This window comes from Vitis riparia, unplaced genomic scaffold (genome assembly GCF_004353265.1).
Source record: "Vitis riparia cultivar Riparia Gloire de Montpellier isolate 1030 unplaced genomic scaffold, EGFV_Vit.rip_1.0 scaffold644_pilon_pilon, whole genome shotgun sequence".
Taxonomy (NCBI): Eukaryota; Viridiplantae; Streptophyta; class Magnoliopsida; order Vitales; family Vitaceae; genus Vitis; species Vitis riparia.
Window position 1 is genome coordinate 25,953 of NW_023269724.1, and position 15,526 is coordinate 41,478.

The 15,526-nt window shown below is 34.0% G+C and overlaps 2 protein-coding genes across 6 annotated transcripts; one reads left to right on the forward strand and one right to left on the reverse strand.

Moving 5' to 3' along the window:
- The first annotated feature begins 1,331 nt into the window (after window positions 1-1,331).
- Window positions 1,332-9,427, forward strand: LOC117910200 (protein transport protein Sec61 subunit beta-like). 4 transcript variants are annotated; one of them, XM_034824258.1, is made up of 7 exons: window positions 1,332-3,239; window positions 4,061-4,145; window positions 6,766-6,906; window positions 7,048-7,185; window positions 8,111-8,247; window positions 8,336-8,428; window positions 8,793-9,427. In XM_034824258.1, exon 1 carries the CDS (start codon window positions 2,852-2,854, stop codon window positions 3,176-3,178), a length of 327 nt encoding a protein of 108 aa, XP_034680149.1. In that variant the 5' UTR covers window positions 1,332-2,851; the 3' UTR covers window positions 3,179-3,239; window positions 4,061-4,145; window positions 6,766-6,906; window positions 7,048-7,185; window positions 8,111-8,247; window positions 8,336-8,428; window positions 8,793-9,427. The 4 variants fall into 4 exon arrangements, with proteins under 4 accessions (XP_034680149.1, XP_034680148.1, XP_034680150.1 ...); XM_034824257.1 differs by having other exon boundaries at window positions 4,061-6,438; window positions 8,793-9,425; XM_034824259.1 differs by having other exon boundaries at window positions 1,332-3,182; window positions 4,061-6,438; window positions 8,793-9,425.
- Window positions 9,428-9,976: 549 nt separating this feature from the next.
- On the reverse strand, window positions 9,977-13,876 carry LOC117910191 (endochitinase EP3-like). Of its 2 annotated transcripts, none has more exons than XM_034824249.1 (3): window positions 13,548-13,600; window positions 10,688-11,089; window positions 9,977-10,470 (listed from the first exon to the last, which is right to left on the reverse strand). In XM_034824249.1, the coding sequence occupies exons 1-3, from the start codon at window positions 13,549-13,551 to the stop codon at window positions 10,067-10,069; spliced, it is 810 nt and encodes a 269-aa protein (XP_034680140.1). In that variant the 5' UTR covers window positions 13,552-13,600; the 3' UTR covers window positions 9,977-10,066. The 2 variants fall into 2 exon arrangements, with proteins under 2 accessions (XP_034680140.1, XP_034680141.1); XM_034824250.1 differs by lacking the exon at window positions 13,548-13,600 and adding an exon at window positions 13,733-13,876 and having other exon boundaries at window positions 9,980-10,470.
- Between the last annotated feature and the right edge of the window lie 1,650 nt (window positions 13,877-15,526).

Consider the following 15,526-nt stretch of genomic DNA (forward strand, 5'->3'; position numbering starts at 1 on the left):
TTTTTACATTTATATGTTAGGATATATTATGATATGTACTCCTTTTATATGTTATATAAAATGAAATTTTGTGTATAGTTTTATGTTACATTTTTCTTAAATTCTTTCAAGTGGACCAAAATTTATTTGATGTCCTCGTATTCTAATAAGAATTATGTTGACTAGACATGATTATAGAGTTTTTTCAATTATGATTGTTTTTTCTTTTCTATTTTATATTTGTTAATATTTTACAATCTTCGTAGTCAACAAGTGACCATCTTCGACTTGTAATTTATCTTTTCTTTCCTTTTTTTGGAGAACCAAATTGAATTTGGTTGTTGCTTTTATCCCTCTAGTAATCCAATTCTTATTTTTGGTAATTACTAGTGATTTTCTTTCGTATAACATTACTCCTTATGGATTAAAATGACCAAACTTACCCTTAAACATGATGAGTTCACTAATGAACACAAAAATATTTCTGTAAATTTAAAATTTTGAAATTTATTGCCATTGATAGATTCATTTTCATTCATTTCACTTCATTAAAAATCTATGGCATAATTAATGTTGGTTTATTAAAAAAAAAATGCTAGATTTAAGGCATAATAGTTTCTTTTTTGAGACAATTGTATTTTGGGTCCAATTGGACCCAAAATTTAAGTTTTTGTCCATCTAAGTTCATCATTTAAGCCCAAGACCTAGAGAAAGTGTGAAAATTAAGAAGAAGGATATGAATTTTTAATTTTTCCATAAATAACCTTTGTTTACTATGAAAAAAAAAAGTAAAAAAACATTAATTTAAATTTTATTCCTTTTGTAAACCTCAATAAAATATAATATAATTTAGTGATTTAGAAAAAAATACACCATTTTCCAAAAAATAAAAATAAATTATTATTATTATTATTTAAAAATCAAACATCTTGAAAAATATATATATTTAAAATTGTGTATATAAAAAATAACTAAAAATATGACAAATTTATTTTTTTTAAATGATATATTTTTAGAATATATTTTTTAAAAAAATTAGTTTTCTAAAAATAATAAATTTTCAGAATAATTATTAAAAAAAATTAAAATCCGAAAGTTTGTTAAATATTGTAATATAAAATAGTTTTGAAGGTATATTGGTCTTTTCATATTCTATATTCTTATCATTAATTATACAACTTATATGGATCAAAACTTAATTTTTGGGCTCAATTGGGTTCAAAACACAATTATCTTTTTTTTTTTTTTTTAGTTTTTTTATGTTGAAAAATATATCAAATACCAAAAAAAAAAAAAAAAAAAAAGATACTAGTGAATCTTCAACCCAACTTCAGGCCCATTGGGCTACGGAAACCTCTGGGAGTCTGAGAAGCTGGGACAGAGCTAGTCTCTATCTTTGCCTTCTCTAGCCTGCAACTCTCCCTATCTAGAAAATCATTCTTTCAGTGTAAATCTTCTAATCTTTGAATTTCATGATCTGGGTGTTGTTTTCTTCTTAATTTTGCCTCTTTTTCTCTCATCAATTTTCCACCTTTGGCTGTGATTTTTCATACAAATTCCCATATATCATTATGGTTGTTGAGATTGTTTTGGAGGTTTTATTCTTTGAGTTTTCCTAGGGTTCTGTGATCTGTTTTTTTTAGATTCTTGATTATTCATTGTTTCAGAACATCGATCTTCTTGAATCTTGATTTGGTCTCAAGTGTTTTTCTTTCCTCTTTTTTTCGGGTGGGGTGTTTAATACTTTAATTATTGTTTGCTTCAACATGTGTGTCATTTTTTACTTGGTGAATTTCCCTTATTATCTTGTTTGGTTTCCTAGAAAATGGGAAGAAAAGAAAGGAAATTCAGTCCCTTCGCAACTATTTGCCTTGGTTGTTATTTTATTTATTCTTGGTTGGATTTGATTGCATTAACAGGCATAAATTCATGATCTTTTATGTTAAATTCAACAATAAGATTCTTTGTATATGAACTCATTCAAGTACATCAAGCTGTCATACATGAAATTCTATCACATTTTTTGGATTTCATGTATTTAAACGAAACTCTAGCAGTACAAATTTATATTTTTGAGGTTTGAGATTATCACTGGCTCTATGAAAATCTGCGATGAAAACCCAAAACAATTCTTACCTTTTATTAAAGTTCTGGGAAGCCCCTGCATTTATGAGTTGTTTGTAATTAAAATTCATCTGCAGGTAATTATAAGGCTTTGGTTCATGCTTGCCTACAATACCAATGAGACCATTTCTCGTTGTTTTTTAAAGCCCACGAACTTCTCTTGGGTTGGAGAGTGAAATTGCTAGTCATATTGAAAGAGTGTTTATAATTTTATGTAGAAGGATTTGCCAAAATTCAATTTGTATTATCAACTGCAAATAGCAAATATTTAAAGCAAATAACCAACATCTGCAGCTATGCCCACTGTCGACTGTGTAATAATAACAAAGCCAGATAGAGAGACTTTTTGAGGCTTCAAAACTGTATTTCATTTTTTTTTTTTTTTGTGGGGAAAAGAAGACTTCTCAATGCTTTGGTTGTGTTAAAACAGCCGACAGATACTAAGAGAACTGGGATTCAAAGAAGGATTAACAGATGATCCATGGACTTACTTGGTTTGGTCCCAGTTTATAGGCATTAAAGCAATCTATAACTCTTTGGAAAGGGAAGAAAGCCTGGCTACTAGGACTAATGGAAGCTGGGATAGGAGCTGTAAATCTGTAGAAGATGGAAGCTAGAAAGGAAGGGAATCTAGTAATAAGTAGCTAGACTACATGAGGGATAAAGATAAAAGAAAGAAGGATAACTACTAGCTACAGAACATTTTCCCAGCCTTGTGTATTTTTCCCCTCCTTTTCTTTGTAAATCCATGCATCTAAACATCGAATACCAGTGGTTGTTTGGTTCTAAGCTTTTAAATGGTTGTTACCTGCTAGTTGTTACAGAAATGGTTCTAAATGGAGCTGCTCCCCCAAGAGGAAGTGCAGCTGCTGCTGCTAGCCTGCGTAGGAGGAGGACAACTAGTGTTGGGGCTGCAGGAGGAACAAGTGGGAATATGCTGCAGTTTTACACCGATGATGCCCCGGGACTCAAGATTTCCCCCAATGTCGTTCTTGTCATGAGTATTGGTTTCATTGCCTTTGTTGCTATTCTGCATGTCATGGGTAAGCTGTACTTTGTGCGAAGAGAGGCTTAAAAAGGTACAGCAATGGAAGTCTCAGTTCAGAGTCAATTTTGAATGAATTATTACTTAATAGGTAATGAAATATGAATTTTGGCTTTAGTTCTCTTCTTCTACCTTACATGTGTGTGAATGTCTCTAACAAAAGCAGAAATTTTTTTATCCTAGTTAATGAAAGGTAGTGGCAAGTTGCAACCGTATGAAATGATTCTTGCTCCAACTCCTAAAAGCTAAAACCAATAATATTTGAGATTGCTATTGTTTTGATCATAAATATTTTCAAGGAGTTCGGTATGAGTAATGTGCCATTATTGGTGCGGAGATGATGACCTGCTACCTCCCATGACTTTAAAAGTCATGTACACATTAAGAGGCCTCAATCATATCATGTAGATATTAACCATGACTGTTAGGGCCTCTATCACATGGGGTTGCCGGGGCTGGTATTCATGTGGAACTTAACTAGCCCCATAATGAATAATCAATACTCGACTTAGTTGATGTTTGAATATAAATAAAAAAAGTGTTTTTCATAGTGTCTCTTTTAATACATTACATAGAATAATATAATGAATTAAGAGCACAATTAAAGAAGGGAAACTTGTGTTTTGGGTCGTCCATTTGGGAATAATTTGGTTTTCAAAACCCAAGAATTGAAAATCTGAGATGCAGCCGTTAATGCGGAAAATAATATGGTTTTTGTGCACTTTGTGCTGACTCTTTTTTTTTTTGTGCCCAAATTGCCCTCACCCAATCTCCATGTCAACATTCACGGCCCAAAACACAAGTCTGTCTTCAACTTTCCTCCTCTCTTTTTCTTCACCGTCTTCCGCTAACATCTAGCTACTACTTGCCATCATAACTTGTCCACCATCGCACCTTTGCGATTGTTTGCAGCCACGAAACACATTGAAGTCGGCAAGGCTTCGTTGCTGTTCACCTTGTTCGCCACAACTCTCCTGGAATCACATCCTTCCAACATGTGAGTCTGTGACTTCCCCTTTTCTATTTGCTAAAATTATTTACTTTTCTTCTTATTGATTTTGTTCCTATTTGGATTGTCTTAGTTTGTTCTTGATTAAACCCTAAAGTTTTTTTGGTTTGGAAAATTGAAAGTCCTTTCTGAAATTTGCAATTCAGAAATGAAATCCCTAGAATCCCAATTGGTACCTGAAATTTGCACTATGAACCTTTGATTGCAAAACACAAAATGGAAGGTATATTGGTGCTTATAAATCGTATACATGTCTTTCTTTTTAAATAATTGTTATCAGAATGCCTGTTGTTCTTTCTTGTAATTTTTTTATTCTATGTATTGTTTATTTGATATGGTTTTATGGAGGTCATGAGTTTGCAATTTTCTTGTCTTTTCAATTTAATCTCTTTAATACACTTTATTTCATTAATTAATGAGTTATTTTGTCACCTTAAAGTTCAACTAAAATATGTTTTGGGATTCCTCTGTTTGGTTTCCAAGAAAAGAAACACTTGTTGAGTTTTGAATCTTAAGTTCTAAGTTGTTTTTGGTTTCCAAAAATTTTAGAAACTTGTCATAACCAAGTCAAATAGTTGTAACATAGTTGAGTGGAAATTTCTTTTTTCCTAGTCCCGACCTAGTCAAAATTTTAAAATGTACTTTTAAGGAAAATTTGTTTGAATTGAAAAACCAAGAGCAGCTAAGAAAGGAACCCTTTCTGGTTAAATTATTGCTTGTTATATTCGAGCTATGCCAAGTTTTTGACATTATCTGGGAAAATAATCACAGGTTCCCTTCCCATCCACCCCCTCTTTTTCTATTTTTATCAATTTGTATGTGCTTGTTTATATTGAAATATTGAAATTTGATGGGTTCTTTGTGACAGTTTATTCAAGGCTGCCCATCTCAGTTAGCCACCATGATTCACATAGCAATTGGCACATTCTACCTAACCGATGAGCAACTAAAGAATTCACCTTCCAGGAAAGATGATATAGATGTAGGGATGGCAGTTTTGCGGGCTATCCGAGTAACCTGCCTCGCCCCTCCCCTATTGGGACGGGTATGAGCAGGTGATAATCAGGGATGAGACGGGTTTAGGAAAATTTTCAAAACTCGAATAGGTTGGGATGGGTTTTGTACCAACTTGCCCCGCCCCGCCCAGTTACAAATTTAGTCTTTAAATTTTATAAAATACCAAACAACTTCCTATAAATAGTTTCTCTATTCATTGCCCTAGATCAACCATTGCTCTCATTTCATCTCTGCATATTGCCCCTTTCTACTTCAACCTTCAGAAATCCATCTTCAAGGATGAATCCAAGAAAAACAATAAAATTGAGAAATGTTTGTGGAGAAACCCTTTTCTCCGCTTCAAATAGAAGTGGAATCACAATGATGATTGGCTCCATTGTGATAGTGACAACTTCGACATTCATCAAGTGCCAAAGCCTTCAGCCTCCATTTCAAGCCCTCTCATCTTTTAAAGGTGTTTTGATTTGGTTCTCAACTCTAGTTATATTTTAGGGTTTTGTTCAGTTGGATTGCGTAAAAATATTTGATTTTTTTTGGAGATTTGGGATCTTTTTTCCTTTCTAATTTGAGTTTTGGTTTGATAATCAACTTGCATCCCATGTTGCTCCAAGTGTGAATCTATCTGTCTCAGACCCATTCATTTTTTTTTCCAATATTTTCTTTCTGAAAGCCATTGCGATCTCTTGAAAATTTTGTGGTGTTTTTTTCTTTTTTTAGAAAAGTGTATAGGCATGAAAATTGTTAATTTGTTCATTGGGAATTTTGTGGATTGATGTAATGTTGTTGGTTTTGGGAAAATCATCCTCCCCACCTAAACAAAAATACATATCTAGGTTGAGACATACAGGGACGGGTTTATCATTTTTTATGTAAACGGGGATGGGTACTCATCGACATGCCTCGACTTGGTTTGGGACGGGAATGGAGAAAGATTATATAATTGGGACGAGAATGGGATAGGGGTGCCCTGTCCCAAACTCGCCCCATTGTCTCCCTATATAGATGAAGCAACTGAAACAACCCTTAGAATTTATGGTTGCGTTCTCATCCAAGAAAGAGGCATTTTACTGAGACTGTATGTCGTTATATTGTTCTTGTTATTTTTTAATAAAAATGTAGTTGGTACATGCAATTCTTTTATCTCCTATTTTTCATTTGTTTACCTTAATCTTATCATGTTAGACCTCAAGCAGTAATGGCCATTAGCCAGGTTTTGTTCCATCACTTCTACTGCAAGAAGTCATTTGCCCATTTCAATGTGAAGGTTTATCCCTCCTCCTAACTACCTTTCATTTTCGAGTTTGCTAAAATAAATTTTGAATCCTTTATTTTATGCTGTTATGGTTTCCTAAAAAATTGGGAAACTCACCTCCACTAGACCTGACATTTGGATTTTTAAGAGGCCTTTGCTCTCTTGTATATCAAGTGATGGAATTTCTAAAATTTGAAAGTTTAATTTACATTTTTTAGGGTGTAGCTCAACTGAGAACAATGCTATATCTCTATGCTTTCTCCTCTATTTTTTTCTTAATCTGATACTGTTGTGGAACCTAATTCTCTGTTCTTTTTTTCCTTTTTTTTTTGTTAATAGAGAGTTGCTGCCAGTTGTATTCAGCTAGCATCAAAACTGCAGGAAAGCTCTAGAAAAGCAAGGCAAGTCCTCATTGTTTTCAACAGAATGGAATGCAGGAGGGAGAACTTACCCATTGTGCACTTGGACCCATTTTCTAAGGTTATGAATCTTTATTGGCTACAAAAGTCTAGGAATGCATGTTGTTTATTAGAAGTCCTGATGTGTTTTCTTCCTCAAGCGTGTGCTTATCTTTGCTTTTTGTTAACAAAAATATGCTGACTTGAAGACTGATTTGAGCAGAACTGAAAGACACATTTTGAAAGAGATGGGTTTTATTTGTCATGTGGAGCATCCTCATAAATTTATGTCAAACTACCTTGCCACCCTCAAAACTCCTCCAGAATTGATGCAAGAAGCTTGGAATCTTGCAAATGATAGGTACATTCACAACAGAGTATAGAAATATAACAAATATGTGTTTGGATTGATTCATGTAAATAGTTCATTTGTATGTACTGCTATTTTGTGATTCTGGGATTTGAGTTCCATTTTTAAATTGGCAAATAGAGAATTTTATTAAAACTTAAAAGAGTCCCAACTAGGTATGACAGCAGACAACCCTATGGTAAGTACCTATCATCAATTAAAAGATGGAATATGGTTTCACCTTTTTAGGCTTTACCGAAAGAATGAGGGAAGCAAAGGAAGTAAATGAAGAAGAGTGGGGAACTTCTAATCGAATTGAACTGTAAATTAAAGGAAACTAGAAAGTTTAGAAGTATAAGAACTTCTTATACTGGGATATTGTTAGCAAGGAAAAACTTCCCGAATTTTATATAAGACTCAAATAACCTCTAACATTAGCTTTCATTTTAAATGATTTGTAAAATTATCACAATACTCTTGATTGCTTCAACTTGGAATTTCTTATTCCATTTTCTTTTTTTCTGGTGAACAAACCTTAAGGGATTCATGCCCGTCTTGGCAATGTGTTGCCTTGTAGTTAGAATCCTTCAACCCTTGTAGGGGATTTTATGCCAGCCTTGGGTTGTAGCCATTTAGTGTCTTCTTTTGTCATTTTATTTTTCTGACATGTTAGATGTTGTATTCTCCTTGAAGGATGAGTCATCCTTCCTATACTTTAAAATTTTAAATAAGAAAGATGTACAAGATGAATATTTTTTTCCGGACTTAAGATTTGAAATGATGGTAAAACAAGTTGATTACACTAACGAATTGGAAGCATCAAATATGGTAATATGCATTCTATAAGCTACAATAAGCTTTTATAATCTCACAATCAGGATATCTCTTGTTCTTTAAGTATGGCATGTAATACTATAGCCATTGGTGGATGGTCCAGATCCTGATGATTGGAATCTAGAGCCAAAAGCATCTTCTAGATGGCATAAGGTTTTCTTGAGGAAGGCATTAGTTGATGCATCACAACTTATGCAAATGCAGACAAATGATTTGAACCAGATTAATTCCCAATATCAGGTCTTACCTTTTTCTTTCATCTTTTCAAAAGCTGCAAGTGCATTACTTGTGTTTACATTTCCCAACATCTCATTCACTTTTCTTGCAGTCCTAAAGGAGCTAAGATGTGTGTAAACTTTGGAAGCTAGTGAAAAAATGGTGCAAGAAAACGAACTTGGCAGACTGAACACGTGCTTTGAAGGTACCTTTCTTTGACTTTGCTTCTTTTATCTTGCTCTCCGCTACACAAAATCATCATATCATGATAGTCATGCTTATGCCAACCCCCATCATATCATGATAGTCATGCTTATGCCAACCCCCCCATGATCTGTTGGGACATGGCGAACAAAATCATCATATCATGATAGTCATGCTTATGCCAGATTTATTCTAAGGGGCCAATTTTTGAATGATTATGATGTGCTTAAATGCTAACATAGCCAACCCCCCCACCCCCAGGCTTCTTGACAAATCTAAAACCAGATAATCCTAAATTTGACACACAATGCATGTTTATATTTTTCTTGCTTTATGAAAACTTGTACGTTTTCTTTTCATTCTAGTCAGTACCTAAGAAAGCCTAGATCACAGCCACAGCTCAGACCCAGTATCCGTACGGAAAGCTCCGGCGAGAACACCAACGAGGAGGATTGGTACTGAATTTTGGATTCGAGTCTTTGGCTGCCATAGATTGTACTAGTACTAGTAGCCATTCAGATTGCAGATGCCACTATAGACCACACAGCCTGTGAAATGTTGGACTTTGGTGCATCAATGACTCGTTCAATTTCTTGGATCTCAATCAATATGTGGTCCTCTCCATGACCAGACACAAACATTCGAGTCCAGTCAAGTTTTTAAAGATTTGTACGTATTAGCAAAAGTGATCTGAAGTGAGAGAGACAACCATTTTCCGTGGGAATGGTAGAAAATATGGATTTAGGACGTTGGCCTCACAAAAGTGGACGCTGACAGCTGAAAATGAAATTTGATTAGACGGGAGACGTGTGTGACTTGCAATAATTAGCCAATTCGTACTTTGCCAAATGTGGGGCTGCCAACCATATTAAGAAACTCTGGGTTCAAAACTGTCGTGTCGTGGTCTAACCAGATGATATTCGTTGGAAACAGCTGGAGAAGGACATTGACAAAGATAGTACTTCAATTTTTATTTATTTATTTATTTTTTTGAGTTTGATGATGGTAAATTATGCTAACGAGACATAAAATTTTAGAGCAAAGTTATGTATTTGCTTGGTAACTTTTTTAAAAAATAATTCTAAAAAATAATTTTTAACAATAATTTTGAAAGCTGTTATATAATATTTTATAAAATAAAAATTTATTTAGAAACCTAAAATATTTTTAACATATATTTAATATTTTTAAATATATTTTAAAATTATTTTTATATACATAAATTTATTTTTAATCATTGTATAATTATTTTTTAAAATAACTTTAAAAAAAGCAAATAAAAACAATTAAAATATATTTCCTAAAAACATCTTCTTTTCTTATTATCAAAGGTGAACATTTTGTTTTCTTGTTTAACAACGTGTTTTTTAATTTTTTTTATTTAAAAAAAAGAAATTATTTTTGAAAACAATGATCAAACACATCATAAATATCTTGGAGATCAGTGTCGTAAAGATTTCTAGCTGTAGAAGTTTGACTTTGACCATCTTTATAAAGGCATGTATGTACTAGACAATCCATCATATATATATATATATATCTATATATATATATATATATATTCAATCGAAAAATGTCCAAAATCATAAAGATTGAAACAACATAATTGGCAAAAGCTAATTTTTAATTACACCCGGAACTAGCAAGTGAGATTATCCCCGGGCAAAACACCAAGTTCATTGCAGTATTCTGTAAAATACTCGACACGGGCATTGACAGCAGCAGTGTTTCCCCCGTTGCAATCATCACTTTTAATAACCCGAATCGTCGCACCGAACCCTTGGCCTATGACAGAGTGTACATAGCTCGTCCAAAACCACAAGGCAGTCTTAAATGATATGCTAGCATCGGTTGCTACTATTTCAGGATTGTTCAAGCCATCAAACCCAATGCTCTCCCCAGCTTCTCCGTAGTTGTAGTTCCACGATAGTTGAATCGGCCCACGACCATAATAATCCTTCCCGGACACACATGGATACCTTGTATCGGTCTCATCACAATAGTCCTTCGAGGCACCGTTATCCTCCTCTGTATAACAAAAGTCTGCACACACAAACAAAATAAATTTAAATTTTTACTATTTTTAATGATCATTGATTTTCTCTCACTATTTTCTTTAGTGAAATCTAATATTTTTTTTCTTTTTTTAATACATGAACCAAACAAAGCCTAAAATTCAATATGATATATTTTTAAAATAGTTGAAAATTAAGACTTTTATAACGTAAAAAACAAAAAGAAATAGATGATAAAATCTTACGTCCAGTCTCATGCGTGACATGTGCGAAGAAGGCTGCTATCTCGTAGAGGGAATCATCAACATAAGCTTCCGTGCCAAACCGAGGATACGACTTCAAAGCATCCAGAAACGCCGTCCGGGTGTAAAAGTTCTTTCCGGCACAGCTCGCATCAGCTTGATCAATAATCCTATCAAAGAATCCCTCTGTCACAACAACGGGCACCGGGATATTACTATTAGGCGTCGTAAAACACGCACCGGACTGGCAGCCGGTGCCGCAGTAGTCATCGCCGGTTCCACAGTAGCCCCGTTGGCTGCAGCACAGGCCAGCGTCACAGCCGCAGTTCTGAGCCAGCACGGGCCCCGGAAGGGCTCCGGCGAGGACTCCGACGGTAAGGATTGCTACCAGCTTTGCAACCATGTCTGGAGGAGGAAATGAATGAAGAGAAGGATGTGAGAAATGAAAGCTTGGTGGGGTTTATATAGATAAAGAATATTTTAGGGAATATTCTTTACCACCTTTTGGGATTTTTGGCAACGCATGCATGTGGAGTAGGTTGGCAGTGAGATTTTCTGGAGGAATCAGAGAGCAGCACGTGGATAGAAGTCTTGGAGGTGAGAAATTTTCTCTTCTTACATCTGCTTAGATTGTGAAATGGGTTTTGGATGTATTCAAGATATGATTTTAAATCAAGTGTTGGTCAATTATTAGAATTTGAACTTAATAACATATTTTACCAAACCTTTTGGACTTTTCATTCAATCGTTTTTGTGATCCACAACAAAAATCCTATTGGAGTTTAACGGTATGGAAACCAAGACTAGCCCAAAAAACATAAACAAAGAACAGAATGATTAAAAAGAAAAATTTATCAGGCACTTCTTGAAAAGAGACTCGATGCACTAGGGTACTAGTAGTTTACCTTCAGGATTCAATAGCCATTGATATCCTAATATAATATAATTCCAATGAAAATCTACTTGTAATTAGAAGATAACACAAAGCGAAAGATGATTCTATTTATAAAAAGGAATGAGATTCTACTAATAGGACACTTTCAAAAAATATAAGATTAATAAAATAAATTAAATTAAATTAAAAATAATTAAAAAAAAATTATTTACACTCTTCCTACAAAACCAAAATAAAGGTCAAAGCAAGTGTTCAACTAGTGATGCACACAAATTTAGAAAAACTAAAATAAAGGTCAAAGCAAGTGTTCAACTAGCGATGCACACAAATTTAAAGGCGTATGCAAAACTTTTGCTTGAGCTCTCTAGATCTAAGATCTAACAAGCGGAAACATATAAATATAAAAGCTTAGGTATAGAGGTGCATGTAAAATTTTTAAAAATGATTCTAGAGAATAATAAGCTTTTATATCTAAGTAAGCCTTACGAGTTGAATTATATTGGGACAGTTTGAATGGGAGTTTTTGCTTTTCCAACAAGCAAACTGAGCTTCCCACCCTTTGCGTTTTGTATATAGTTTGTTTTTCTTAAATTCTTTCATGCGGATCAAATTTTGTTTGATATCCTCCTATTCTAATAAGAATTATGTTGATTCAATATGGTTATGAAACTTTTTTAATTATGAAATTTTTTATTCTTTGTCATTGATCGATTCATTTTCATTAATTTTAGTTCATTAAAAATTTATGGCATAATTAATGTTGGTTTATTTCAAAAAAATTATAGATTTGAGGCATAATAGTTTTTATTTTTTATTTTTTTATTATTTTTTTTTATGTTGAAAAATATATGAAATGCCAAAAAAAATAAATAAATAAATAAAAAAGATACACGCCAATCTTCAACCCAAGTTCGGGCCCATTGAGCTACGGAAACCCCTAAGACGCTGGCCCAATAGGAGAGAGCTAATCTCTGTTAGCGACTGCAACTCTCTCTCTATAGAAAATCTTTCAGTCATCAGTTAGATCTTCAAATCTCTGAATCTCATCATCTGGGTGTTGTTTTCTTCTTAATTTTCCCTCTTTTTCTCTCGTCAAATTTACACCTTTGGCTCTGATTTTGCTTGCGGTTTCTGATCTGTTTTTGTGGAGATTCTTGGTTATTCATTGTTTCAGAACATGGATCTTTCTTGAATCTTGATTTGCACTTGAGTGTTTTTCTTTCTTTTTGTTTTTGGGTGGGGTGTTTAGTACTTTGATTATTGTTTGTTTCGATATAAGTGCGATTTTACTGAGTGAATTTCATTTATTACCCTGTTTGGTTGCCTAGAAAATGGAAATAAAAGAAAGGAACCTCAGTCCCTGGGTTGTTGTTTTGTTTGTATATTGGTTGGCTTTGATTGCATGCGACAGGCACAAATTCATGATCTTTGATGTTGAATTAAGCAATAAGATTCTTTGTATAGGAACTGATTCAAGCGCATCAAGCTGTCAATACATGAAATTCTATTACATTTTTTATGGTTTCATGTATTTAAAAGAAACCCTAGCAGTAGAAACTTACATTTTTGAGGTTTGAGATTATTTTTACACTGGCTCTATCCTCTATGGCAACCTTCTATGAAAACCAAAAAGAATTCTTACTTTTTATTAAAGTTCAAAAAATGGAAAAAGAAAAACATTGATAGGGTGCTTTCAAAAACCTTTTAAAATGAGATGAAAATGGTTTTTGAAAACAACGAAATTTAGTTATATTTTTTGAAAACAATGAAAATGGGCGGCACCAGTCGCCGCCGGTGAGAGGCGGCAGCAGCCGTGGGTCGCTGGAAAGAGGAAAGGGAAAGGGAGAGAGGGGGAGGTTGCCAGCCGGAGAGAGCTGTGAGCTGCGGCCGGTGATGGCGATGTCAGAAGCAGAGGAATCCAAACGGAGTGAAATAAAAAACAGAGCAAGAACGAACAAAGCAAAATACCCATTAAGTAATAGCTCTATTCCATGGGTTGTCAATGAGCTTTAAAAACTGGTAGGGCAGTGATATAACTATCATGCAATACACACACACACAGGTGAAACAGAGACCAAACGAAGAGAATGGGAGACAGTATTAACACATTCAACCATCAAAACAAAATCCAAATATCAGTGAGGAGGTCATACCTGAGCAATTCCCCTTGAGCGATGTTGCTTGGCTTCCAGCAAGCTGCAATCCGTCTCCTCCGTTCTTCTTCTCTGCCAGAAACTCTGCAGCCCTCTCTCCAAAACCGGCTACCTCACTCTCATCAGCTCTGTATCTGCTTCCTACAGCTTTGGAAGGATATAACAAAAATGTGTGATCTGAGTACAGAGTCTGAAACTAGAATGGTTTATTTATAGTGCAGAAGAGGAAAATTGCTGGGTCAAGCAGCACTAACGTATCGGAGATTGATGCCGGCCATAAAAATTTCTAGAGGGTGTACAATTTTGAACTTGCTGTAGATTTTTGATTAATCAGACTTGTGACTTCAGAAATTTCAAGATTGGTTCTGGATTCAGCCCAAATTTAATGAAATAGGATGTTAATCATTGAAAATTAAGAAAAGAAAGAAATTGGTGTTCTGGACTGATAGTGGAAGTCAATGGAATTGAAGTGATTTGGATGCCGACTATCTAAGATGACTCTCTGTGGGTAGGTGATGTGATTTAGATGCCAACTATCTAGGAATTGGATCTCTTTGGACAGGTGATTTCGCACTTTCATTGGATTGAGTAGACTTTTCATTCAATCATTTTTGTGATCCACACAAAATATTGAAAATAAAGTTCAACACCCTAGTTGTTAAGAAAAAAAAAGTGATAATTAGAAATTATTCAAAAAAAAAAAAAGAAAAAGAAAAAGAAAAGAAAGAAAAATAATTGGTTTGGGTTTATTTCATTTTTTTTAACAAAAAGGAATAATTTAAAAAAAAACAATTGAAAAATTCAAACGAAATCGAAAGGCATAGGTTTAGTTATCAAAGTTTCATTTGAAAGAGAATCAATTTTTACTTTTTTTTTCAAAATTTTCTTATACTATCAATGAATAGGTAGGGGCATAATTTGGGTGGGTTCAAGAGGATAAGCTTGCAAGGGAAATAGTTAATATTCGGGCTGGGCCGAGTTAAACATAACCCGAGCTTTGCCAAATCACATTTATCTTAAGGAACATTTATATGGTTTCAAGATTGAAGAATCCAAGCCAATTGATGATGTTTTAGATGAGTTTAATAAATTGGTATTGGATTTGGAGAGTTTAGATATCAAGGTGGAGGATGAAGATAAGGCAATCATTCTCTTAAACTCTCTCCTTAAATCTTTGAAGCATTTTAAAGAAACCTTGAAATATGGTAGAGATGTCATTACATTTGATGATGTTTAGAATGCCTTGAATGCTAAGGTGTTCAATATGAAGTCCTCTAGCAAAACTAACAGTGGTGAAAGTTTAAATGTTAAAGGAAGACCTCAAAATAAAAATAACAATGGAAAATGAGGAAAATCTAATTCAAGATCAAAGTCCAAAGGCAAGAAAGATTATAGGAATGTCAAATGCTATCATTACAACAAGATGGGACACATAAGAAGAATCTCTCCAGATAGACAAGAAAAAAAAAGACTCAAACACAAGGAAGTGCTGCCATTATGGATGATGGTTATGACAATGCAGAGGTACTCATTGTTACATTGAATCAAAATCATGAAGAATGGGTCTTAGACTCAGGTTGCACCTATCATATGTGTCCAAGAAGAGATTGGTTTTCATCCTATCAAGATGTTAATGGTGGAAAGGTGTTGCTGGGAAACAACATGAGTTGCAGTGTGGTTGGAATTGGCATGATGGCTATTAACATGTTTGATGGAATGACAAAAACTCTCAAAGAAGTCAGACACGTACTAGACCTGAAGAGAAATCTAATACCTCTTGGAACTTTGGATGAA